At 39.1% G+C, this 25,924-nt stretch overlaps 1 protein-coding gene across 1 annotated transcript in view; it reads right to left on the reverse strand.

Moving 5' to 3' along the window:
* Positions 1–25,924, reverse strand: part of twr (signal peptidase complex catalytic subunit SEC11 homolog C twr) — a 135,593-nt gene that overhangs the window by 59,894 nt on the left and 49,775 nt on the right. Inside the window, exon 3 of the mRNA XM_090370669.1 lies at positions 6,173–6,322. Coding sequence (XP_090226795.1) covers positions 6,173–6,322 — 150 coding nt within the window. The remainder of the gene's footprint in view (positions 1–6,172; positions 6,323–25,924) is intronic.

A 25,924-nucleotide genomic window follows, 5' to 3' on the forward strand; every position in this document is an offset into this window, starting at 1 on the left:
AAGATTGAGATTTTAAACAGACTTTCAAAGGGAGAAAATGGAAAATGGGTGTTCATTAGCAAGATTTTACGAGGTTGGAAAGTCAACCATAACAGAAATTAAAAACAAAGAAAATTTTTTAAAGTTTGCATAGAAACTTGATTCAGATGATGGTGCACAAAAAAAAAAAAACAAAACAAAACATGAGAACAGCTAACCCATTCCTCAAAGATGTGGGAGCATCGGTAACTAAAGCCATATTGCTCTGTGTGTAAATTACATCTTCTCTGGTCGATTTTCTAAGTCATCTTCTATGGTCAATTTTCTTCTATGATAGAATCACCGTCCACCCCACCTAGGGTGGGGTGGACAGTGACTCTACTAACAGTGCTACCCACAAGGGCTAGAAGCTGAATACTGTCCAACTCAATTATTCTTGCTGAAAAGAAAGAGATCTGGCAACAAAGAAATTAAGTTGGGAAATGGTGCAACAAAAAATAAGTAATTATTTTCATTAAAGGCCTATAAATATGTGTTGTTGTTGCTGAAAGTTCCATTTGCTTGTTACCTATGAATAAAAATACATAAGTACAACTTAAGTGTTTTTATTTCTAAACTTGCTAAACCATTTTTCTAGTCTAAAGAACTATTTTTGATAAGTTCGAAAATTCAAACAAATTGGAAGTCCGAACTACCCCTGGTCCCAATTAGTTTGGATTATCAATGCTCTACTATACATTGAAAGGATAGAATTCATGGGATACCTGGTTCCTGGGCAATGCAACACTGTCACCCCTCTTGCTAGTGGACGAACCCACCACTTGGCAGGTATATAGGTATAATGCATTCCCATAGACGGTAATTCAATGTCAGTATGGATAAATGTTGTGAGTTAACAGACTTTGAAAAAAGGTTAACAGATATTAAAAAAATGGGTGCCCGACGCATAGGTCACTCATTCATCGAGACTGAACAGAATTTGCACTATCCCCATTCGACTGTATCAGGAATATGCCATTTCTGGAATAACATCTCATCGCATACAGCACTGTGGGCAGAGAAAAATGGTGGATGAACATGGCTTTCAACGTCTGTCTCGCATTGTTTCAGCCAACTGGAGAGCAACAGTGGCACAAATCACTGGCGATTTCGGGGAGGGAGGTGCCAGAAACATCTCTACCAAGATCATTGGGTGATCATTAGCCGCAATAGGTTATGGGAGCCACCGACCCACCAGAATCTCATTGCTAACACCACGACACAGTACTCTACACCTCAAATGGGCAAAAGAACATTGGCACTGGACCTTGATTGATTAGTGACTGGTCTCCTGGTCCAATGAGTCCTGTTTACAGTTATTTCAAGCACACATGAGGGTATGTATCTGGCAGAAACTTCATGAAGCTATGCACCTGTCATGTCAATAAGGAACTGTTCAGGCAGGTGGACAGTCGGTAATGGTCTGGGGCATGTTCAACTGACACACATTGGGGCCTCTGGTACATCTAGACGCATCTCTGAACGGTCCAGGTTACATGTCAATCCTTGCAGACCATCTGCATCCCCTCATGGTCATCATGCACCCACAGGACAATGGACTCTTCCAGAAAGGCAATGCGCCTCCCCACAGAGGCAACTACAACATGGTTCGAAGAGCATTCCACAGATTTTACCCCCATGGAATGCCCTCCACCCCATTCACCAGACATGAACCCTGTGGAGCATCATTGGGATGCTGTGGAAAGGTCCGTTCGAGCTTTGGATCCTCCACCCAGGAATACAATGGAATTATGGACAGTGGTGCAGCAAGCATGGATGAAAATACCTGTGGAATGGTTTTGTGAACTAGTGGACTCAATGCCTCGCCATGTGACTGCCCTTATCCAGGCATACCCATTACTAGGTAGGTATCCCATAATTTCTGACCACTCAGTGTATATACACTTCTATATATTTCTCCTATTTTCAATAGTAGTAATATACTGCAAAAAAAAATTAAATACTCTGCTCTTTCTTAAACGAGCTCATTAAACTCTACTGGTATGCCAACGCCCCAATAAAACTCTACTCTACTGCGTATAGAGGACAATACCACAAGATATGTTCCATATCTTTTATTTCATCTACTCAACCTGTATAATGCCAAGTTAACTTAGTATTTCACTCGATTTCGCTCAATATCCTGTTATGATCAAGTATATCAAACAGAGAAATTCATAGATGAAATTCATGAGTTTGTGGGTAGTAAATGGATGGCCAGTGCTCAAAACAGAAGGAACTGGAAAGTTGCTGGAGAGGCCTTCATCCTGCAGTGGATTGAAAATGGCTGATGATGACAATATCAAACAGCACCAAATCAGGCCACAACCTATTTCTTATCATTGTTCTCACATGAGACGTAAAGTTAATGGCATTTAAAAAAAAACTTGGCTATCTACATAGCCAAGTTTTTTTCCCTTTCCATTTCATATTTCTTACTTTTTTTATGAATTTTTTTCTTTTTATTACCCTATTAGTTAATTACACTATCAGACATGTACCTCTTACTTTTTTATCCTTCTATTTTTATTCTCTCTCTCTCTCTCTCTCTCACATGAAAGTTTAAACTATGCAGATTTTAAGGGCGAGATGTTTTAAAAAAAGCTTGGCTAATTAATTAGTAAAAGATTAATACAGTAACTAAAGCTCTCTGGCTGTAATCAGACAACAGATGTAATTTTTGTTTTTGGTGTACCCACTCATCCACAAAATAATCTAAGGTTTCAAATAGCCATCAAGTGCATGGCTTTCTCATATAATAAAATTTATATACAGTCGATTCCGGTTATTTGGGACACATCGGGACTAGTGCATTTTGGCCCGATTAAGCGGCTGCCCCAATTATCCGAAGTTTCACGTAAATTGTTAAAAATACAATTTACCCCCCCCCCTTACAATTAGTTCACTGTACAATCAAATCACGTTACGACGAACTCAAAATAGTAAAGTACCGTTCACTATACGATGTGTAGTAAGCGCCGGTCATTGTGATCACGTTTGTGAATTGAATTTTAATTCTATTAAACAGCGATTCTAATTAGCGAAAATAGGAGGAATATTATCCACAGGCTATAAAAGTAAAGATATATTAAGCACAAATTTACTCTCTATTACCTTACCAATTAAAAAATTAAATGATACGTGAAAATCGGAAGAATTAATACGTACTGTAATAATGTGAACATACTAACTAAACTAGTTGACATTTCTGTTTACTGACATTTATGGGTGGGGGTTAAAATTAAAAACAGTAAAAAGATAAGCAATCAATAACAAAGAACACGGCACACACAAATTGCAAGTAACACAACACGTGCAAGTGAGAACGGAGTAACAAATTACGAAGCTTTAAAAATAGGAATGAAGAGAAGATCTGAAAATTAATTTTTTTATTTGATTGAAGATTTCATGGAAGTGTAAACACATTTCACCATAATAACCCACAGAATTCCAGCTGTCGGTATTACCGCAAATTCAATAAGATCGAGTTTACTGTCCGTTTATGATCCAATAAACAGGTGACTGCTAATTGTTTTTATTGTTTTATGGTTGTGACCTCCAGAAATCCGACCGAACTACGTGGTACGGTCGGAGACAATCGTAGGGTAATCTCCAGTGCTGAGGTCTCCTGCCCCGATTAAACGGCATTTTGTCCCAATTAAGCGAAGTAAACTATGGCTATTTTCTCGATTGGTTTTTGTTTTTTAAGATTTGCCCCAAATAAACGGCTGCCCCGATTAACCGGTGGCCCAAATAACCGGAATCCACTGTATTAATAAAGAATACCTGAACTAGCCAAAACAGCAATCTGACATACCAGATACCTGTGGCTGCTACCTAGCACTTAAATTCCAAATGCAAAAGAGTGCTCTACACTTTTCACCAACAGCAGCCACTAGGGTCAAGGGATACAAGGATCTTTCAATTATCCTTGCACAAATAACTCAAAGTTCTTTCATTTTTCCATGATGCTCAATATTACAATATGAACATAACAAAAGTGAAATTTCGCTATTTATACTTCAGAGCAATTCTTCTGGTCTGTCATACAATTTACCATGTCCCAACAAATATACAGAGACCCTCTCCCTTCTTCTACCTAGCATTACTTTGTATTACAAAGAAATTAGTAAAAGTGTAGTTACTCATCAAAGGTTAACTAACTGTAATAGTGAATTAGGTAGAAGCACAAGCACACATGGAGTTGGGTAGTCAAATGGCCTTCACAGTCCAAAAGAGTTGCTCCCTATAGTCATGATTTCATCATACCAAATTAATTATAATTTAGTTTGGTATTAGCTTTTGTTTAGTATTTTATTATTTTATTAGTATAAAATACTAAAATGTTTGTTATTTATAAACATTTTAGTATTTTTATTATATTTATTATTATATATTTATTTATCATATTTATTAATAAACTTAATATTTATTACTTCAGTATTAAAATATACACCGGTGTTCAAAGAAAGTGCATCACATAGGAATTTCACATTTCTAACCCTTTTTCGCGATGGTATGTTACATTAACGACCAGCATCACAAAAAGAAATATAAACAAAAGATATAGTTAAGGCAAAGCTAAGTAATATTTGACAAGTGCTCTCAAAATATTCCAAAATAAGTATTTGCAACCGTTTTTTTTATACAACAGTTTTGGTAAACACGACAATTATGGCTGAAATGTTATCAGAAGCCCTTAATTTGCTTCATTTTAAATGGAAAACAAAATGAAAAGTTCACCAGGTGCAAACTAATATTTAGTTGAACCACCTCTGGCCCTGATGACAGCAGCACACCGTCAAGGCATTGACAAGATCAATTTCTGAAGATAATCAACTGATAGTTCGTGGTTCCAAACACAAATTATGGCTTCCTGAAGTTCAACGAAGGGTCTTTGGTTTCTTTCTAGCAACTGCAGATTCCACACGATGACAAAAGTTCTCCATAGGATTCAGGTCCGGGCTCTTTCCAGGCCAGCTAAGAGTTGTAATGGAACGTTCTTCCAACCATTTTTTTCACCTGTACCAAATGTAAACACATTACTGTCGAACCTCTAATGCAGAAATGAAGCTAAAGTAACTACTAAAGTGCCTACTTACACTTTTCGCCCAATGACAAGGAGTAGAGTCATCCTGAAAGATGCAGTTACTTGGCAGGTTCTAATGGTTGGCAGCAATTTGCCTTCCAATATAGCCAGGTATCCATTGGCATTTACAGAACCTTTTATAAATTGCAGGTGACCTACTCCGCAATACGAAATGCACCCCCATATCATTTGGCTTGTAGGGAATTTCACTGCAAACACCATACAGGCTGGATGGTGTTCTTCACCATGTCTACGGCGAATCGTTTGTCACCCATCAGAGCCATGCAAGTTGAATTTCTTCTCATCTGAGAAAATAAGTGACTTCCACTGCTCGGGGGTCCATTTGACATGCTCCTTACACCAAATTAATCGGACCTTTTTCATTTTTTGTGTGAGGTGGAGATTCTTCTTAGGATGACAGGCTACAAGTCCATTTTTGAAGAGGCGTCTTCTGACTGTTACTGCACTTACTACCACTCCTGTATGTTCTTCCCATTCTCTTTTCGGCTCAGACGAAGAATCTTTATGGTTTTTAAGTCAAACATTTTTAAGGCATAAACGCTTCAAAACATGGTCCTGTTTTGGCGTAGAGACTTGTTTGCGTCCGGTTCCTTTTTTCCTATCGGCAGAACCAGTATTCTTGAATTTGGGAAGAAATCTACCGACTGTCGACTGATTACAAGACACTATAAGCAATATGACAAGAAGAACACCCTTCCTCGCTTAAAGCAACAATAGTACTCTCTTCGTAGCATCAACTGCACGTAACTCACCATCCTGTCACAAGCAAGGGATGACTGCAACTCTTGTAGGGCGTGCTTATATAGCTGAAAGTAACAGCTGATGCAATATTGCATCCTCACCTACGCATGTCAAGCTTATCTGATGCAGTCTGTAAGAAATATTGGCATATACTTATGTTATTCGGACGACAATTACAATTTTAAGGAGCAATGCACTTTCTTTGAACACCAGGGTATTTATAGTCTATAAAGAAAAAATATATTAAATTTCATTGGGTGTGTTTTGCAAATGAAAATTTTGAGAAAAAAGTTTCCCACTTACTTCTCATGTAGTTTAAGCACTCTGTGAACAATGGGTATGTCTCTTCCTTCAACTTTAAACACCACAATATCACCAACTCTTACTGGATCCTCTTTATGATTTGTTAGGAAGAGTAAATCACCTCTGTGAAAAGCTGGTTCCATACTTCCACTAAGGGGTGGGAAAGGAGTGAAATAAAATAAGTTGAAATTCAGATTATCTAAAATATTTTTAAATATTGTTGATTCTATACATGTACACAGAAAATTATATAATCTAATATAATGTCTTTTGGGACATACTACGCACATCTAACCAAAATTGCCGTCTTCTCCATAACAACACAAAACAAAAGATTCTCTGAAAATAAATAAATAAATAAATAAAAACATTTCAAAACATCCAGATAATAGCAGTAGTAACACTTTGACCAGTGGGCATGAACTCTTTGTGCACAATTACCTTGCTATCATAGAAAGTGATGAACATGTTTTTTACCTTTCTTGAACTTTTTTGGTTTTGGGAGAGTTTGCAGACTTGAACTATGCACACTGTCACTTCGTTTTGGGATACTACTGAAAACACCACATCTAATCACCCATAATGATCGAATTCTGAAAGATGGGTTTACTTTCAGTGGCTTCAATGAGTTCTCTGCAGTGTTCAACTTGTGCCTGTCATTGATATTCTGTTAACAAATGTCAAACAAACTACGCACAGACATTTTCTTCAAATTCTGGGTTATTATTTTTTCAAATGATTTCCTTATTAACACACAGATATTTTGAAATCATACAGAGCATTGCACATTAGTCATTAGTAATGATTTCTCCCACCTTCTCAATCAACTCTGGTGTTCAAACCGTTTTTGCTGGCCCCAAATGTTCATTGTCTTCCACAGGCAAAATGTTCATGCCACTCAAGACTGTTCAGAATTCTTGGTAACATAAACTAGTATATTACAAATGTTGCAATCCATATGGTGATCATTGATCAGATGGAAGGTTTCTGGATAGCTTAGGAGTTGAAATTAATAGACTGCTCCATTACTTTACAAAAGGTAGAAGCAAGTGCAATGGAAATATAATTAGATGGGATGGATCTGTCACCTTTTAAGAAACTGGCTGGATACGAGCAAATTTCCAATCAAGAGCACAAACACCAGTGGAATAAGAAAGTGTAAAAAGGTGACACAGAACAAGAGTAAATTGAGGAGCACTGGTTTTGAGAACAAGGAGCAATACCATCAGGATCTCTGTATTTCTTGGCAACAACACTGTTCAAAATTCTTTTGATGGGAGATCACACATTAAATGGAGCATACTGGGAAAGGTACGAGGTGGTTTACCAAGATCATCAAAACAAAGATTAGAAGAAAAGTAGGATGCTAGCAAGTTGGCTTTATCTATAGCTGTGGTGGCAATAGAACCACATAGTTTTAACAGAGGTGGGAGTAAAGGATGGGCAAAAATTGTGGTCGATAGCTTCAGCAACAGACCAGAATGCTCGATTACTAGTTGGACAAGAAGCAAGTTTCCCTACTCTTAGCCTGTTCAAAATTTAGTTTGGACAGAGTAGCAACTGCTTTACAATTGTGAATTTGGTTTAGGCAGAAAATGAACCTGAAGATCTGGATGCAAGCCAACTGCAATATGCAACACTTTTCTTGAACACCACTAAGTACATTTATTTGAAAAATAAGGTTAACATAAAGGACGAGATTTTAAGGTGAAATAAGAAATAAAGGATTTCATCTGTACAAGAATAATGTCACTGACACAATCTGAGTAAACATTTACATCATAAAATATAAAACGGTACTCAAATCAAGGAAAATAAGAATAGAAATCTTGCATTCACCCCATTTTGCATGCTTGTAATGGCCAAAAAACAGGTAATGAGAAAATAGCCACAAGAAAGAGAAAGGCTCCAATGGAGAAGAGACCATCATTAAGTTGTCATCTGAGGTACCAAGAGGCTCACTAATCTTGACCTCTACTTGAAAGGTTTGTTGGTGAGAAAATGGTCAAAAAAAGTGTTAGCTATGTGGTTAGGATTTCTTGGTATTCTGGAAGCTAAATGAATAATCTGTGCAAACAATCTGTAGAAAGTCAAGTTTTAAAGGAAGGAAGTCAAGCATTTCCAAGTGATTAGCGGAGTTCAGAAAACAATAGAGGCAACAGATAAATTTGACAGAATGGGATAGCGATATTTTAAGCCAAACTCTCTTTGAACTCTCTTTTCTGTATTCTTTGGCTTAAAATATTACAGAAAAGAGAGTTCAAATTACTAAGTCTCAGACAGGGAATGTCAGAGTAGGTGCACAAACATCACCTTTGAAGCAAAAGGAATCATACGTTGAAGATTAAGCTTCACACCAGCCAGAAGATAAATAAATTGAATACTGTAACTAAAAACTTTATTTACAATAAAATAAGTATAAAATATATATTTACAATAAAAATTTAAAATATACAAATAACACATAAAATATACTAAAAACCTAGAAATTAAAAGCGATAAAAATTTGCTGTAGCTTTCGGAGGCAGCAGTCTCCTTCCTCAGCAGCATATGTCTACTGTGCGGCACATCCTTAAATAGCAAGTCCACGGCACAATCACATGGTTCCACAGTTGGAACTTTCCATTTGCGCACCGGGACCGGAAATGGCTCGGGAGTGCGCTAGCTGAAACCGTTCATCACGTCCAAGGACGACAGTTTCCAGGAGGGAGTGTAGACGTACACCCTATTCCTATTAATAGCATTGCTAGCTGCCCCAATACGTAAATTCTCAAGCCATTTACAGTCCCAGAATCCCTGTGCATGATCTGTGATGACAGCATCCTCCGGGGAAATCTGATGTTGTTTCTCCCAGAAGTGTTCAGCCACAGCAGACTTCCCATAATTTGCAGACTTTATTGCATTTGCATGCTCCCCCAGCCAGTCTTTCAATCGCCGCCCCATATCACCCACATAACACATCCCACAGTCCAGGCATTTGATTTCGTACACCACCCCACTGCTGGCTTCTTTGGATATGGGGTCTTTTACTCGAGATATCCCTGTGTACAACCTCCGACCTGGGAGTTGCACACAGCATATCTGACACCCCCGAATTACACGTGCAATGTGGTCTGACAAGCCCGGATAGTAGGGAATGTATGCAGGGCTCACAGGGGCGAACTGCTCATTACAGGTCGACTCTACTCCTCTAATGGCTCTGTCCAACACCATCTGGGCGTAGCCGCAATTCTTGAGGTCTGCTGTGACCTGAACAATTTCATTATCTCTATCCTCGGAGGTGCTGCAGTGGGGCCCCACCCAATCTATTAGAGCCTTGACCATACTGTTTTTGTGTTGGCTAGCCTGTGCCGAGGTATAATGGGTATATTGACCCCGGCACATCGGCTTTCTAAATACCTTGGACTTAAGCCTGCTGCCTTCTCTAATTACCAACACTTCAAGGAATGGCAAGGTTCCCTCCGCTCCCACCTCCGAAGTAAATTTGATAAAAGGGGAAAAACTATTAAGTACCTGATCCTCCCTCCCCTTCTGTATAATGGAGAATGTGTCATCAACATATCTCCTCCATCTGTGCATGGGAAATTCCAAATCCCCAAAAATCCTGACTTCTAAATCCTCCGTAGCTAAACTGGCCACTATGGCACTGATGGGGGAACCCATGGCTGTGCCATGGACCTGCCTGTACATGACATCTTGGAATACCATAACGGTACTAGATACGCAAAGGGTAAGTCTTCCCTGACCAATTTGATTGGATACTATGATGCAGTCACAAAAGAACTAGATGCAGGGAATAACTTTGATATTATATACTGGGATCTTAGAAAGGCTTTTGATACTGTTGCACATGGAAGACTGCGACACAAATTGGAGCAGTGTGCCATTGGAGGCAAATTGCTGCTATGGATAAAGGGGTGGTTGAGGGGGAGAAGACAGAGTGGTAATCAATGGACACTGCTCATCGTGAACTAATGTTATTAGTGGAGTCCCTCAGGGTTCAGTGTTGGGTACATTGTTTTCTGTATTTATAAATAATATTGATGATGGTATATCAAGCTTAATGTCCAAGTTTGCAGATAATACAAAGGTTGTCAAGGGTTGTTAAGGACACTACTGACGTTATGCTGCTGCAACAGGATCTGGAAAGGTTGAGCAGATGGGCTGAGAGGTGGCAAATGAAGTTTAACATTGACAAATGTAAAGTACTACATATGGGAAACAGCAACCCCAGAGCAACGTATCAACTCTGTGGTACTACACTGACAGTGGTAGAGAATGAAAAGGACCTGGGGGGGGGGGTAATCGTGCAGGCAGATATGAAGTTTTCTGAGCAGTGCAGATGGGCTGCAAGAGTAGCTCATGTGTGTCTTGTCAATGATATACAGGAATTTTTCTAGCAGGGATAAGGAGGTGATTATTCCCTTGTATAAGGCAATGGTCAGGCCACACCTTGAGTACTGTATACAGGTCTGGAGGCCTCATTTCAGGAAGGATGTAGAGCTGCTGGAACGAGTACAGAGAAGGGCAACAAGATTAGTGAATGGAACAAAAGGCTTACGAAGAAAGGCTTAAGTTTCGCAAATTACAGTGTCTAGAGACTAGGCACCGGTGAGGTGATCTGATAGAGGTGTATAAAGCCTTGAATGGTTTGAGTATGCTCAATGCTGACGGGATTCTTCCTCTTGCTTAGAATAATCACCTGAGAGGGCATAAATTCAAATTGAGGAAAGACAGATGTAGGATAGATGTGAGGAAATTTGCCTTTAGCCAGAGAGTAGTTGGTTGGTGGAACAGACTTCCACCTCCAGCTGTTATTGTTATTTGGTTTTTTTTTTTTTTTTTAGGAGCATTAGCAACTAAGGCCATATTTTTTTTTTTTTTTTTTTTATGAGAACCCCAAACACGAGAGGTATTATAACCTATAGTACTTAGTACCGTGCTTGGGTTGGAGGTTGAGAAGACGAAAGAAGATATTTGTTGATATTGGACTTGAACTTCTGTAGATTGTAATTTTCAGGAAATACGTATGAAGGAAGGTTGTTCCAGAAAACGGCAGTTGAATGAATAAATGAGGAAGATGAAAAGTTGGTTCTGTGGGTTTGAAGTTGGACAGTAAATGGATGTTGGCTGGTGGCGGCACGTGTTCGGACTGTTTTAAAAGAGAGAGCGGGAATTATAGAAGCCAATTCAGAAGAACAGTGCCCATGGAAGTATCTGTAGAAGAGGCATGCAGCAGAAACAGTGTGTCTATGAGAAAGCGAGTGGAGAGACTCTGTTAGAGATGAATCATTAATTAACCTAACTGCCCTCTTCTGAATGGAATCAAGAAGCGTGAGAGAGGTTTTGGGGGCACCACCCCAGATGTGGGAACAATATTCCATGGCAGGGTGGATTTGCGATTTATACAGAGTGAGCAGCTGTTTGGGAGAAAAGTAACGCCGAGAGCGAAAGAGAAAACCAAGTTTTTTAGATGCAGAGGAAGCAATATTTGTAATGTGCTTGTGCCAAGAGAGATTAGAAGTCAGGGTAATCTCCAAAAGAGATATTTCATTTTGCCTAGAAATCGGAGTGTCACTAAAGATAAGCATAGGAGCAGAAGAATCCTTTTTGCGAGATATAAGACAAGATTGAGTTTTAGAAGGGTTGAAATCAACTAAGTTGTCTTTGCCCCACTGGAGAATTACCTGAAGATCGGCATTTAAGGAATTGGCAGCAGATTTTCGAGAACTTGAAGCTGATTGAGCTGGACAAGGTTTCTCAAAATGGAAAGTTGAATGCAATGTGCTATTATCGGCAAAACTATGGATAGGATTTCCAGTCAATGGAAGGTCATTAATATACAAGAGGAAAAAAGTGGGGGAAAGAACTGAACTTTGGGAGACACCGGCATTAGTGGAGAAGTTAGAAGAAAGAGAGCCATCTACCATCACCCTCAGTGAGCGATCAGAGAGAAAACTGGATAACCAATTACTAAAAACAGTTGGCAAACCATAAGATGGAAGCTTGTTTAGAAGACCTTTATGCCAAACACGATCAAAAGCCTTTGAGATGTCAAGAGCAACTACTTGTGTTTCACCGAACCTTTCCATTGAATTAGTCCATAAATGGGTAACATAAGCCAGAATATCACCAGTGGATCGACACTGACGGAATCATTACTGGTGATCGTTGATCAGACGGAAGGTTTCTAGGTAGTTTAAGAGTTGGCAGTTAATTGATTTCTCCATTACTTTAGAAAGAGTAGAAGTAATTGCAATGGGACGATAATTGGATGGGAGGGATTTGTCACCCTTTTTAGGAACTGGCTGGATATGAGCATATTTCCAAGCAGAAGGAAAAACACCTTTGGAATAAGAAAGTGAAAAAAGGCGGCAAAGAATAGGAGTAAGTTCAGGAGCACAGGTTTTGAGAACAAGTGGAGAAATACCATCAGGACCTGGAGCTTTCTTAGCATCAAGATTCATCAAAATCCTTCTGATATCCTTTTGACGGAAGACCACAGGAGGCATTGAATGGAGCGTGTTAGGAATGGTGGGAGGTGTTTTACCAAGATCATTAATACATGAGCTCGAAGAAAAATGGGATGCTAGCAGGTCAGCTTTATCCTTGGCTGAAGTGACAACAGAACCATCTGGTTTGGACAGAGGTGGGAGCAGAGGTGGGCAAAAGTTGCGGCCAATAGCTTTGGCAAGAGACCAGAATGCTCGGCTACCATTAGGGCAAGAAGCAAGTTTTCTACTCTTAGCCTGTTCAAACTCTAGTTTGGACTGATTAATAACTGCTTTACAATTGTTGCGAGCTTTGGTGTAGGCAGAAAATGAAACTGAAGAATTAGAAACAAGCCAATTACGATATGCAACGTTCTTCTCTTGGACAGCCTTAGCACATTTATTGGAAAACCAAGGTTTAGATAAAGGACGAGATTTTAAAGTGGAGTGTGGGATAAAGGATTCCATTCCTGCAAGAATAATTTCACTGACACGATCTGAGAAAACGTTGACATCAGAAGTTTTGAAACAGTAATCAGACCAAGGAAAAGAAGAAAAGAAGTCTCGCAGGTCATCCCATTTTGCATTCTTGTAATGCCAAACAATACGAGGTTGGGAATAGCCATGAGATAAAGGTTCCATTGGAGAAGAGACAATCACCAAGTTGTGATCTGAAGTGCCTAAAGGACCTCTCACTTCAACCTTGTACTTAGAAGGGTTGTTTGTGAGAAAAAGATCAAGTGTATTGGCTGTATGATTAGGATTGTCCGGTATTCTTGTAGGTAAATGAACAATCTGTGCTAGGTCATTAGTAATTGCAAAAGCCTCAGCATCTCGACCTGGTGGGTCGGTGTGACTAGAAAACGGAAGCCAGCTGGAGTTGTGAATGTTAAAATCACCAAGGAAAATTACCTCACTGTTAGGAAAGTTGGACTGGAGAAAGTCAAGTTGCAAAGAGAGGAAGTCAAAGAGCTCCAAGTGATTAGTGGAGTTGGGAGAACGGCAGAGACAACAGATGAATTTTACACAATGAGGTAGAGAGAGTTTGAGCCAGAGAAGATCAAAGAGAGGAGATTCCAAATTGCCAAGTCTCTGACACGGAATATCACAACGGACATATGCACAAGTACCACCTTTGAGGCGAAAGGAATCATACAGCAAATAATTTGGACATCTGAGATGAGAAGTAGTTGAATCAACTGATAACTGAGATTCAGTCAGAAAAAGTACATGGGGTTTGGAAGACTGCAAGTGGAAATGGACATCGTTGAGATTAGAATTGAGACCACGTATATTTGTGAAATGAATTAGGAAGTCCTTGGGAGGTTTAGATCTTTTCGCAGATAAGCTTGCTCTATTATTTTGACAATTCATGGTGTATTCAATAGTAAGAAAAAGTGGGTGGGACATGCTGTATGAAGTAATGAAATTTTTGGATATGGCGTACATGTGGTAAGAATATACCCAGATCCTTGACATAACGTGGCCTCGACAATGCTCCCCGCATACACACTACTCGGACTCCCTCCAGTCACTATCTGGCAGAGTAGAGGTAGCAAGATTATACACTAGCTGATCCGGAAGCTTCCTAGAGAGTTACCAATAGGTTCAGTCCGGTGTACTAACTAGCGGCCAGCCTGCGAATACCATTTTAGAGCTGTACCCTCGAAATGTAAGGAATATTGGATCTTGCCACGACATTCATCATAACCTCAAAAATCATCAATCATACTGCATGATGGAAGAGATAGGGAAGGGTTGGCCGGAACTTAGCTCTAGAGACTAAACATGGGTTCCACCACTTCAAGCCTCCAATAAGCAAAGTGGTGGTATTTCACCGGTTGATGAGAGTCATCTACCACCTAGTACTGCCTGGTAACATAGAGGGGCGGCGTTCCTCCATGTGGTGTGGGCGCCACACCTCGACCCCTGCTTACGTTGGTTCACACCTGGGTGGTCACCCACCATGTACTTGTGCATGAAGGTTATACCCTGGATTACTAACAGTCCCACCATCGTGAAGGTGCAAGCAGAGGATTTGGCTGTCATAGACCGTCCGGACTTCGCCGAAATTGGGTCCACTCTGACTTGAGTGTCACCCGAATATCAGTTCCATCAGCGTTTTAGACTCCCAGGTAGCAAGAACAGCTTGTCTGGCATATCTGAGAGAATGTCTGTGACAACCTCAAGGACATATTGCTCCAGGATAAGCGGTGGCCATTCCCTGACCTTTCCGCTTCCTCCGTATTTGGTGGTGATAGTCTCAAACCCCGGTCTAATCAAGAAGCGTGTGCTACGCACTGCTGCTCCTTCCCACCTGGCTACGGAGGCACCATAAGGCTCAGCTGGACAGGTATTTCGAACGAACAGGGGGGTGAAGTGTAAGTGTTTTTTGTTTTTTTTGCTGATGCTGCGTAAGCTTGCTTTCTTGCATCATATGCCTCCACTAATGCTATTGTATTTTCCTCTTTGGCAATGTATGTTCGATCCGGCATTTTTTTCAAATACAGGGCAATCTCGGCAACATTAAAAATTTGCTTCGTTGAATAGCCACCTTCATCAATAATTTTTTTCCAACATATCACAAAACTTCTCTGCAGCTGTAGAATCGGCACTAACGACTTCACTACACATGTTAACATTGTGTAAACCAGCACGATACTTGAACCACCCCTTGCTTGCCACAAACTTTGGTTGGGGTTTGCCATACTTATCCTTAATATCTTTATAAATACTTCTTGCTTTTGCTTGAATGGTTATTAGACTAGGGGGCACTCACTTCTGAATCTGATTTTCCATCCATATTATTAACAGCTGTTCCATCTTCAATATAGCATCTGAATGATGTTTTGTGATCACTTTTGATCTTAAGTGTGTTGATTCTTTGACACGTTCTTTTATACGCACACTGTCCTTTAAAATAGTATTCACTGTTTAAGCAGCGAAACCTATTCCTTTGCAATAGATGACAAACTCTGTCCTGCTTCGTACTTCATTTTCATCTTCATTTCTAAATCAAATTTGTTTGGTTTCCTAGCACTGCCAGCACTTGCACTTCCCATTGGTCTCTTTCCCTTCACCATTATAATAAGTAAATAGGAATGAAGAGATCATTCTGAAAATTTATGTTTTTTTTTTATATGATTGAAGATTTCAATCATATAAAAAATGTGTTCGCCTTCAGTGAAAGGGAAACACATTTCACCATAATAGCATAAAAACCCACACAATTGCAGTTATCGGTATTATTGCAAATGCAATAAGATTGAGTTTACTACCCGTTTAAAATCAGATGTACTAACAGAAAAGCCCAATAAATCAGAAACTGCAAATTGTTTTTGTTTTTTGGTCGTGACCTCCAGAAATGTACTTTAGAAAAATATCACAAAGATGTTCAAAATTGATTCTTATAATGGGAACACATGATAACTATGGAAGGGTAGTGCAATTTCCTTCATAAATATGACTTTTAGAGAGATAAATAGCTTAGTAATATAGCAAAATTTTAAACTTCCAAGGACTTGGAACGAATTACAAAAAAAAAAAAAAAAAAAAGTGTTATTGGGTTCACATTACAATATTTTCACGATAAATCCATTTAATCCTACGGGATGCAAAATACGTTTCCCCGATTTTTTTAAAGTTTGCACCAGCCAGCAAAAACTTACGTAAAGTCGAATTTCTGTAAGTCGGGTATTACATAAGTCCTGTTCTTGGATTTCAGGAAAGCTTTTGATACTGTTCCACATGGAAGACTGCTGTACAAATTGGAGAGGAATGGCATTAAGGGTAAGTTGCTACAATGGATAAAGGGATGGTTGAATGGCAGACAACAGAGAGAGGTAATAAATGGATGCTGCTCTTCGTGGACAAATGTTATTAGTGGGGTTCCCCAGGGTTCGGTGTTGGGCCCATTGTTGTTTTGTATATTTATCAATGATATTGATGAAGGTATATCAGGTTTAATATCCAAGTTTCCAGATGATACAAAGGTTGGCAGGATTGTCTACAACAGTAAAGACAGTACGCTACTCCAACTGGATCTAGATAAGTTGGGAAAATGGGCTGAGAAGTGGCAACTGAAGTTTAAAACTGACAAATGCAAAGTACTGCATATCGGCAGCAGTAACCAAAGAGAAATGTACTAACTGTGTGGTACTACATTAAGGGAAGTGGAAAGTGAAAGAGACCTGGGGGTAATTGTGCAGTCAAATGTGAAGTTCGTTGAGCAGTGCAGACGGGTGCCAGGGCAGGTTATGGAGTCTTCTCAATGATATATAGGAATTTTGCTAGCAGGGACAGGGAGGTGATTATCCCGCTATACAAGGCAATGGTCAGGCCACACCTAGAGTGCTGTGTACAGGTCTGGAAGCTCATTTTAGGAAGGATGTAGAGTTGCTAGAATGAGTACAAAAAAGGGCAACAAGCTTGGTGAGGACAGTGGTGAGCTATAGTGGGCTCGCAGGGGCTCGCGAGAGCCCACTGTTATTTTTTTTTGAAAATGTGCGAGCCCATTGTTGAGACGATCATTTATTTTACAAATAGTAGGAGTAGTAGTGGCATGTGATGCAAGAAAGCAAATGTATGAGCTTATGCAGCATCAGCCAAAAAAAAAAAAAAAATTACACCATTCCCTCCAAATGCCTGTCCAGTTCCTCTTTAAATTTATTCAACCTATCAACTTCCGCAACGACAGATGGAAGTTTGTTCCAGCAATTAACCACCCGCTGGCTAAAGGAAAATTTCCGCACATCTATTCTACATCTGTCTTTTCTTAATTTGAATTTTATGCCCCCTTAGATTCGTAATCTGAACAAGTGGAAGGATCCCATCAGAATTTAGCGTTCTCAACCCATTCAAGGCCTTACATACCTCAATCAGATCACCGCACAGGTGCCTAGTCTCTAGTCACTGCAATTTGCAGCACTTAAGCCTCTCTTGGTAAGAGGATCCCTTCATTCCCCTCACCAATCCTGTTGTCCTTCTCTGTACACACTCAAGTAAATCTACATCCTTCCTAAAATGAGGCCTCCAGACCTGTATGCAGTACTCAAGCCGTGGCCTGACCATTGCCTTATACAGAGGGATAATCACCTCCTTTTCCCTGCTAGCAAAATTCTACATATCACTGACAAAACCCCATGACCTGCCCTGGCAGCCTGTCTGCATTGCTCAGAAAACTTCATATCTGCCTGCACAATTACTCCCAGGTCTTTTTCATTTTCTACCACCTTAAGTGTAGTACCACACAGTTGGTACGTTTCTCTGGGGTTACTTCTACCCATATGTAGTACTTTGCATTTGTCAAGGTTAAACTTCAGTTGCCACTTCTTAGCCCATCTGACCAAATTATCTAGATCCTGTTGCAGTAGCACACTGCCATTACAGTCATTAACAACCCTGCCAACTTTTGTATCATCTGCAAACTTCAACATTAAGCCTGATATACCTTCATCAATATCATTGATAAATATACAAAACAACAGTGGACCTAACACCGAACCCTATGGGACTCCACTAATAACATTAGTCCAAGGAGAGCAGCACCCATTGATTACCACCTTCTGTCTTCTAGCACTTAACCATCCTTTTATCCATTGTAGCAGCTTACCCTTAATACCATTCTGCTCCAATTTGTACAATAGTCTTCCATGCGCAACAGTGTCAAAAGCTTTCCTGAAATCCAAATATATGATATCAAAATTATTTTTCGCATCCAGTTCCTTTGTAACCACATCATAATATCCTATCAAATTTGTCAGACAAGACTTTCCCTTAACAAACCCATGCTGTATCTGAATTATTGCTGCAGTCTTGTCTAGATGATCCTGCAATGCATCCTCAACCAGCGACTCCATTATTTTACCCGGAACAGAAGTTAAACTAACTGGTCTGTAATTATTCGTGTCACCCTTCGATCCCCCTTTGTGAATTGGAGATACATTTGCACATCTCCAGTCCGTGGGAACCTCCCCTGAGTCCAAGGATGCTCTCATAATTATGAGAGCATCCTTGGACCCTTATGGCTAAGGGTTTGCTTAGTTGCTTTGCCGTCTCCTTTAATAAAACTGGATAGATCCCATCCACCCCGGGTGCTTTTCTTACGTTTAACTTCAACAATTTCTCCTCCACTTTGCTCTCGGTTATTACAAAATCATTAAGTATCTTGCTACAATTTGATAGCCTTCTGCCATTTTCAAACCTTAATAATTCCTCACGTGTGAATGTAGATGCAAAATACTCATTCAGTTTGTTTGCTATCTGAGCAGGATCATCAAAAGTCGAACCATCAATGTCAAGTGGACCGATCAGATTCATCCCCTTCCTTTTAGAATTTATATAAGTAAAGAAACCCTTGCTATTTTTCTTAGCATCTTTTGCCAAGGATTTCTCGTAATCTGCCTTCGCCTGCCGAACCTCCTTTGTGACCTGATTACAGATTAACTTATATCTGCCATAGGCTTCTATGTCGCCTGATAATTTATATGCATCCCATGCATTTTTCTTCTCTGTTACGAGTCTCATTAGTTCACTTGACAACCATTTAGGCCTAAACCTTGAACAATATTTCTTAATAGGTATGAACCTTTTAGTAGCTTCCACGATTAATTCCTTGAATGTTTCCCACTTAGAATTTACTGTTAGTAACATCGTCAGTTGATCCCACTGTACAGAATTTAAAAACTGTCGGAGACCACTGTACTCGCCTTTACAGAAGCAAAAACCCTTTCCTTTACCCCTGATAGTAGTTAAATCGTTAAGTAAATCCCACGTCAGTACACTGTGATCACTGCCACCTAGTGGTTCTTTTATCTGCAAATTCCTAATACATGAATGATCACTGCTGATAACCAGATCAAGAGTATTACTTTCTCTGGTTGCCTCTCGAACATGCTGCTGCAGAAAACAATCATCCAATAAATCCACAAAAGTCTGACTAGTGTGTGAGTGCCCAAACCCACAAGTTCCAGTCAATATCTGGGAAGTTAAAATCCCCCATTATAAGACATTCCGATTTACTAGCCCACTCTATTTCTCTGTACAATTGTTCATTGTACTCAATCAAGTCATTAGGCCTATAACACACTCCTACTCTTATTTTTGCTTTCGCAGTGCTTATGTCACACCAAACTGACTCAACAGTGCACTGTTCATCTATATCAACTGGATGCACTTGTTTTGATTTTATGTTTTTCTTTATTAACAGCATAACACCTCCTCCCTTCCTATCCTGTCTATACTTTCTGTACACATTGTACTCCCCAAATTCCAGTTCGGCATTCCTTATATCTGTGTGACACCACGTCTCTGATATCCCAACAATATCCGCCTGTGATGTCTTGACCAACACTTCAAATTCATCAAATTTATTTACTATACTTCTAGCATTGGTATACATGCAAGTATACATGCACCTATTCTTATTCTTAATTACTCTAACGCATCCCATATACCCACCTGTTTCACGATGACTGCCATCCGTCCCTGAAACCCCCAACACCCCTCGCTCCAGGTCGCTACTTATTCTAATAGAAGCTGTGCAATAATCACCTTCACCTCTGCCTACGGCTACTGTTAAACTATTAGTCCTTGTATCCCCCCAAGCTATCAGTTTTCCGACCCACCTAACACTGCCTCGATAGCATCAGCAAATATTCTTGCACCCTTTCTATTAAAGTGTATCCCATCCGTGTAGAAGCAGTCTCTCATGTTAACAAGTACAGTCCAGGCTGAAAAAAATTCTATCCCTTGAGCCTTGCACAATCTTTCCAGGGCCGAATTGATCGACAAGGCTCTCATCATATACTCCCTCCTATCGTGTCTGGGCAGAATTGCAAACACTTTCAAATTCAACCCTATTTCACGGCTTTTTTTCAACAGTGACCCGTACTTGTTAAGTAATTCTGCCGGTCTCCTACTCTTAATATCATTAGTGCCAACGTGTACAACTATATCACCTTTTGTGCCCCTAAAAGATGATATCTGCTCTACAACGTCATCAACCTTTGCCCCTGGCAGACATAGCCTGGTCCTGTTCCACCTATCCTTTTTACAAAGGATGTTCCCCGTTTCCCTGACAACAGAGTCGCCAACAACTACTAGTTCCTTTGGGACCAGCGCAATCTGCCTTGGGGATTGCCGCTGTGTTGCGTGATGACCAAGTGCAAGCTCTGGCGTTGATGTGGGCTGCTGAGAGCCTGATGGGCCCCTCAATTTAGATCTTTCGAGGGCATCCACCCTGTCCTTCAAACTCTCATATAGGCCCATAACAACGCTGAGTTGTCGCCTGATTTCCTTACACTCCTTACATCGCGCACACACAAAGACATCCCCCATGGCAATATCATGTTCCGTTCCAGATAGTTCGGCAAACATTTCACAAGTTGCACATTTTTTTAGGCTGTGATACGTTGGAGAATCGCCCCCCCTCAGTTCTCCCACGAGTCACAGCACTCCTGCCACTTTGTGCCCATTGCTTTGCTGCTCTAGTTTGGGGCATGATATTTTAAATTAATAAGATCAATAAATTAAATTAAAGTAAATGTCAATACTATGCTATCTAATAAAAACAGTGAAGCGTATTACTGTTTCTATAATAATACGTTAGAGCTACCTAGCTACCTCAATTAAAAATTTGAATTCCCTATCACTATAAACAAAAAACAATGCCTGCAAGATTCGAACGGACTAACAGTTTTATAAAGTATTACGTATATCTACAAAAACTGTTTATATAAATTAAAATAAAAATAACCAGCGTAATTAGAACTATAAGACTACGTATTAAGTACAATATAAAATAACAATTATGTAAATAAAAAGCAAACACATCGTTTTTTTCGGAGCCTGTAACTTGCAGCTGTATTTTCTAAAGAGAGTCAGCGCCCTCTAATATCCCAAATGAAATCCTGAATGCAATTATTGAGTATCCAGAGCCGAAACTACAGTGGGGCAAGCGAGGGCCACCTTCCCAGAATTTTAATGGTGCAATCGATCAGTTATGTATTTTAAAATTGCTTAATTTTTTATTTAATTACAGTCGGAACTCTGTTTAACCAACTTTTTCATACCGAATTTTTTTAAATTCCCCCTGGTAATTACATTTAAAATACAGTAGTTTCTGTAGAACGAAAATAATTCTCATGTAACAAACAGATTAGGAGAGACAACTTTGTATGCATTGTTCTCACCTCTGGCCTTTAGGTAATCAGAAAGCGCGAATTAAGGGTGAAAGGGATTACCGTTCCACAATGTTATTGGTGCCCGTAAAACTTATGCAGCCACATTCCGAGAAGCTGCGCTAGTCAATATGCTTTCCATAACCAGTCAGAGGATTAAGAAAATTCCCTCTGGTCAACAGTGATTCCGATATTTTGCACAGTATTCAAAGAACTAGTGACAGTAACAACGTGAAGGGGTAAAATTGAGGCAACTAAGATATTATATAAACTTTATCGTGCCTTTCACTGTGTAGAAAATGTTCTAAACTATAATGGCATACAGGCAATAATTAAAAAAAAAAAAAAAACTATTACCAATCTCCAAAAAACTAGCACAAATTAAGGATGATTGCTAAAGAACTTGGATGTGGAAACTAAAAAGATGTATCGTGTGTTCGGGCTACGAAGAGCAGCTTGTAGCTTGCGAATGGTAATTGCTGGTTAAGGGAATTATCCTGCATTGTGCAAACATTTTGAATCAGAAGTTAAATATTCAGGATTGTTAAAGCGACTTTTAAATCTGTAATTGCTTAACCATTTAGCACCAATGAGCGACATCCTGCAGGAGCTCTCTTACATTTCAGAAGCTTTACAGATTCACTATGGCAAAAGCAGATAAATTAATTATTCGAACTATCAATGCTATTGCTAATTTGAAAAAAATTCTGAAGGAAAATATGAAGCTAAAATTGAGAGCATGTTGAAGTGGAAAGAATTTGAAGGAATCAAAATCGAAAGTAAGAACAGTAAAATTACCTCGTGACAAGTTATTAAATGCATTGTTTTATTCTTAAAGGATAAGTTATTAATGAAACGGTGATTTTTAAATTAAATAAAGAAAATAATCATACCATTGAAAAATTTTTTAAACAGATTCTACTGGAAATCGTGGAATTTAAAAAGAACTTTCATCTCGGTAGCAAGACTGAAAACCGAATAAGAAATTTGTTTTCTGATAAAATATGAAATTTGTTTTCTGAAAAAAATTAATGATTTTAGAGATTTTGTTGAAGACAGTTTATTTTTAAAATCAAGTGAAATTCCCTTTACAATTACGAAAGCCAGAAATATCTTTGAAACCACTGCGATTAGCAGTGCTGAAACTGAGCGAGCTTTCAGCGTAATGAATAATATTGTGTGAATGAATGAATAAATGAAACAATAATAATGTTGAAAATTAAACACGTTGCCGATTATGATGACCATACATCTAAATGGAAAACCATTGCTTCAATTTGATCCAGATCATTATGTCAATATTAATAAAAAAGTAAATTTCATATGGCAATTTTAAGAAGAAAATTTTCTTGAATATTTGTGCAATATTTTTTTCATGTAATCTGTGATTTTTGTGTACCTTTTCTAGAACAGTTTGTTTTTTATGTAATATTTGTTTTCATATTCTAAAATGTTTGTGATAATTCGTTATTTGTAATATGGGAAATATTTTTGTTATTTTTTATTCGCAATATTAAAATTTTAACGTGAAAAAAAAAATGCATCGATTATATTTCCCTAGTTGTAAAAAAAGAATAAAAAAGTTGCGCGTCTGCCAAGCACGCGCGGTAGATGGTTTTATGTGAAACATCCTTCGCGTCACTATATGACGTCACATAGTTGTGACGTCATACTATTAAAAAAATTCCAAAAAGTTAGAACTCGAGAAATCGTACTGGTCACGAAAAATGCGTCACACGCTCTAATCTAATCATACTACTAGTGAGTGTCCCACACAGACTAGTGGTCTCAGCTTGGGAAGCACCTCTGGCAGACGCCGCGGGTGACGTCACTTCCGTGATCGATCAGATTTACTCGGTAGGTACCCCCCCCCAAAGGATGTTTCACATCAAAAATTCGGCAAAAGTGCGAGCCCATTGTCAAAATATTCACAGGGGAACAAAGGGGTGCTCTTCCCAAGAAAGGCTTAAGTTCTGCAAACTGCAGCACCTGGAGAGTAAGCACCTGCAAGGTGATCTGACTGAGGTGTATAAGGCCTTGAATGGGTTGAGCAAGCTGAATGCTGATGGGATCCTTCCTCTGGCTCAGATTAAGAACCCGAGTGGGCACAGATTCAAACTGAGGAAAGACAGTTGTAGAATAGATGTGCGGAAATTTGCCTTTAACCAGCAGGCAGTTGATCGGTGCAAAAAACTTTCATCTTTTGTTGTGGAAGTTGATAGCCTAAATAAATTTAAGTCTGAGCTGGACAGGCATTTGGAACGAATTCGAGGGTGAAATGGGAGGGTTTTTTTTTTTTTTTTGGCTGATGCTGCATAAGCTTGCTTTCTTGCATCGTATGCCTCTACTAATGCTAATGCACTCCTTCTGATTGCCTCTTGAACATGCTTCTGAAGAAACAACTCATCTAATAAATCCACAAAAGCCTTGCTAGTCTGCGAGTGAACAACCACCAAGTTCAGTCAATATCTGGGAAGTTAAAATCCCCCATTATAAAACATTCAGTTTTACTGGCCCTCTGTATTTAGTACAGTTTCTGTTCAGTACAGTTTTTGGTAGGTTTAGATCTTTTTGCAGATACCTTTGTTACATTGGTTTGACTATTCCTAATGTATTCAATAGTAAGAAAAGGCGAGAAGGGTATGTTGTGAAAGTAATGAAATTTTTGCATAGAGTGTATGTATACAAGGCAAGAACATACCCAGTTTCTTTACATAATATGGCCTAGACAATGCCCCCCCATACACACTATGTGGATCCTCATCAATATCTCGCAGAGTAGAGGCAGCTATGTCTCAACTATAACACTTGCTGATCCAGATGGCTCCTACAGAATTTCCAACAAGTTCAGTCTAGTAGATTATCTAGAGGCCAGCTTGAGAACAGTTTTAAGAGCTGTAGTCTCTAAATGTCAGGAAGAAATGGAGTTCTCAGAGCTTTGCTCTGGGTCTCACCACTTCAACCATGAAACATATTTTCCACGAAACATATACCCGTGAAACATATTTTCATACATACCCCAACCTTTCTAAATATAATAATAAAATAAATAAATTTTGTATATTTGTAGCATATGCCATTTTTGTATCATTATAATATTCAACATATTTTTTTTCAGTTATTAATATACTGTCAGTTATTAATATCTTGATTGATGACTATTGAGGATACGATGAACATCGTGGCGAGATCCAATATTCATTACATTTCGAGGGTACAGCTCTAAAACGGTGTTTGCAGGCTGGCCTCTAGTTAGTACACTGGACCAAACCTATTGGTAACTCTCTAGGAAGCTTCCGGATCAGTTAGTATATAATCTTGCTACCTCTACTCTGCCAGAGTGACTGGAGGGAGTCCGAGTAGTGTGTATGTGGGAAGCATTTTTGAGGCCACATTATGTCAAGGATCTGGGTATATTCTTACCATGTGTACGCCATATCCAAAATTTCATTATTTCATACAGCATGTCCCACCCACTTTTTCTTACTATTGAATACACCATGAATTGTCAAACTAAAAGAGCAAGCTTATCTGCGAAAAGATCTAAACCTCTCAAACACTTCCTAATTCATTTCACAAATATACGTGGCCTCAATTCTAATCTCAAAGATGTCCATTTCCACTTGCAGTCTGCCAAACCCCATGTACTTTTTCTGACAGAATCTCAGTTATTGGTTGATTCAACTACTGTCTTTGTCTAGCCTAATAAAGGAGGTGGCATTCTCATATATTTTTTTTCAAAATCATAATGTAAGGGTTGTCTTCGCCTTGTCTTTCCAGTTGTGAAGATAATCACACAACGTGAGAGATGCCAAAAGGTTTATATGATAATATTTAAAATAACTAAATGCAACAAGGAATAATATACGTTAAGAGTGAGAGTTTAATATCTACATAATATCGGTGTAGATACACCATATCTAACTCTTAAGAAACTATGATGGTAGTTTGTGTCATATTGTGTGACACAAACTACTTTTTACAAACAGTTATCTTCACAACTGGGTTGTCATGTCTGCAATACCAGGGTACCTGCCCACCCACCGATGATAGGCCAATAGCTTTGAAACGATGCCATCTGG

Source organism: Mastigoproctus giganteus, chromosome 3 (genome assembly GCF_048544385.1).
Source record: "Mastigoproctus giganteus isolate SK-2022 chromosome 3, ASM4854438v1, whole genome shotgun sequence".
Taxonomy (NCBI): Eukaryota; Metazoa; Arthropoda; class Arachnida; order Uropygi; family Thelyphonidae; genus Mastigoproctus; species Mastigoproctus giganteus.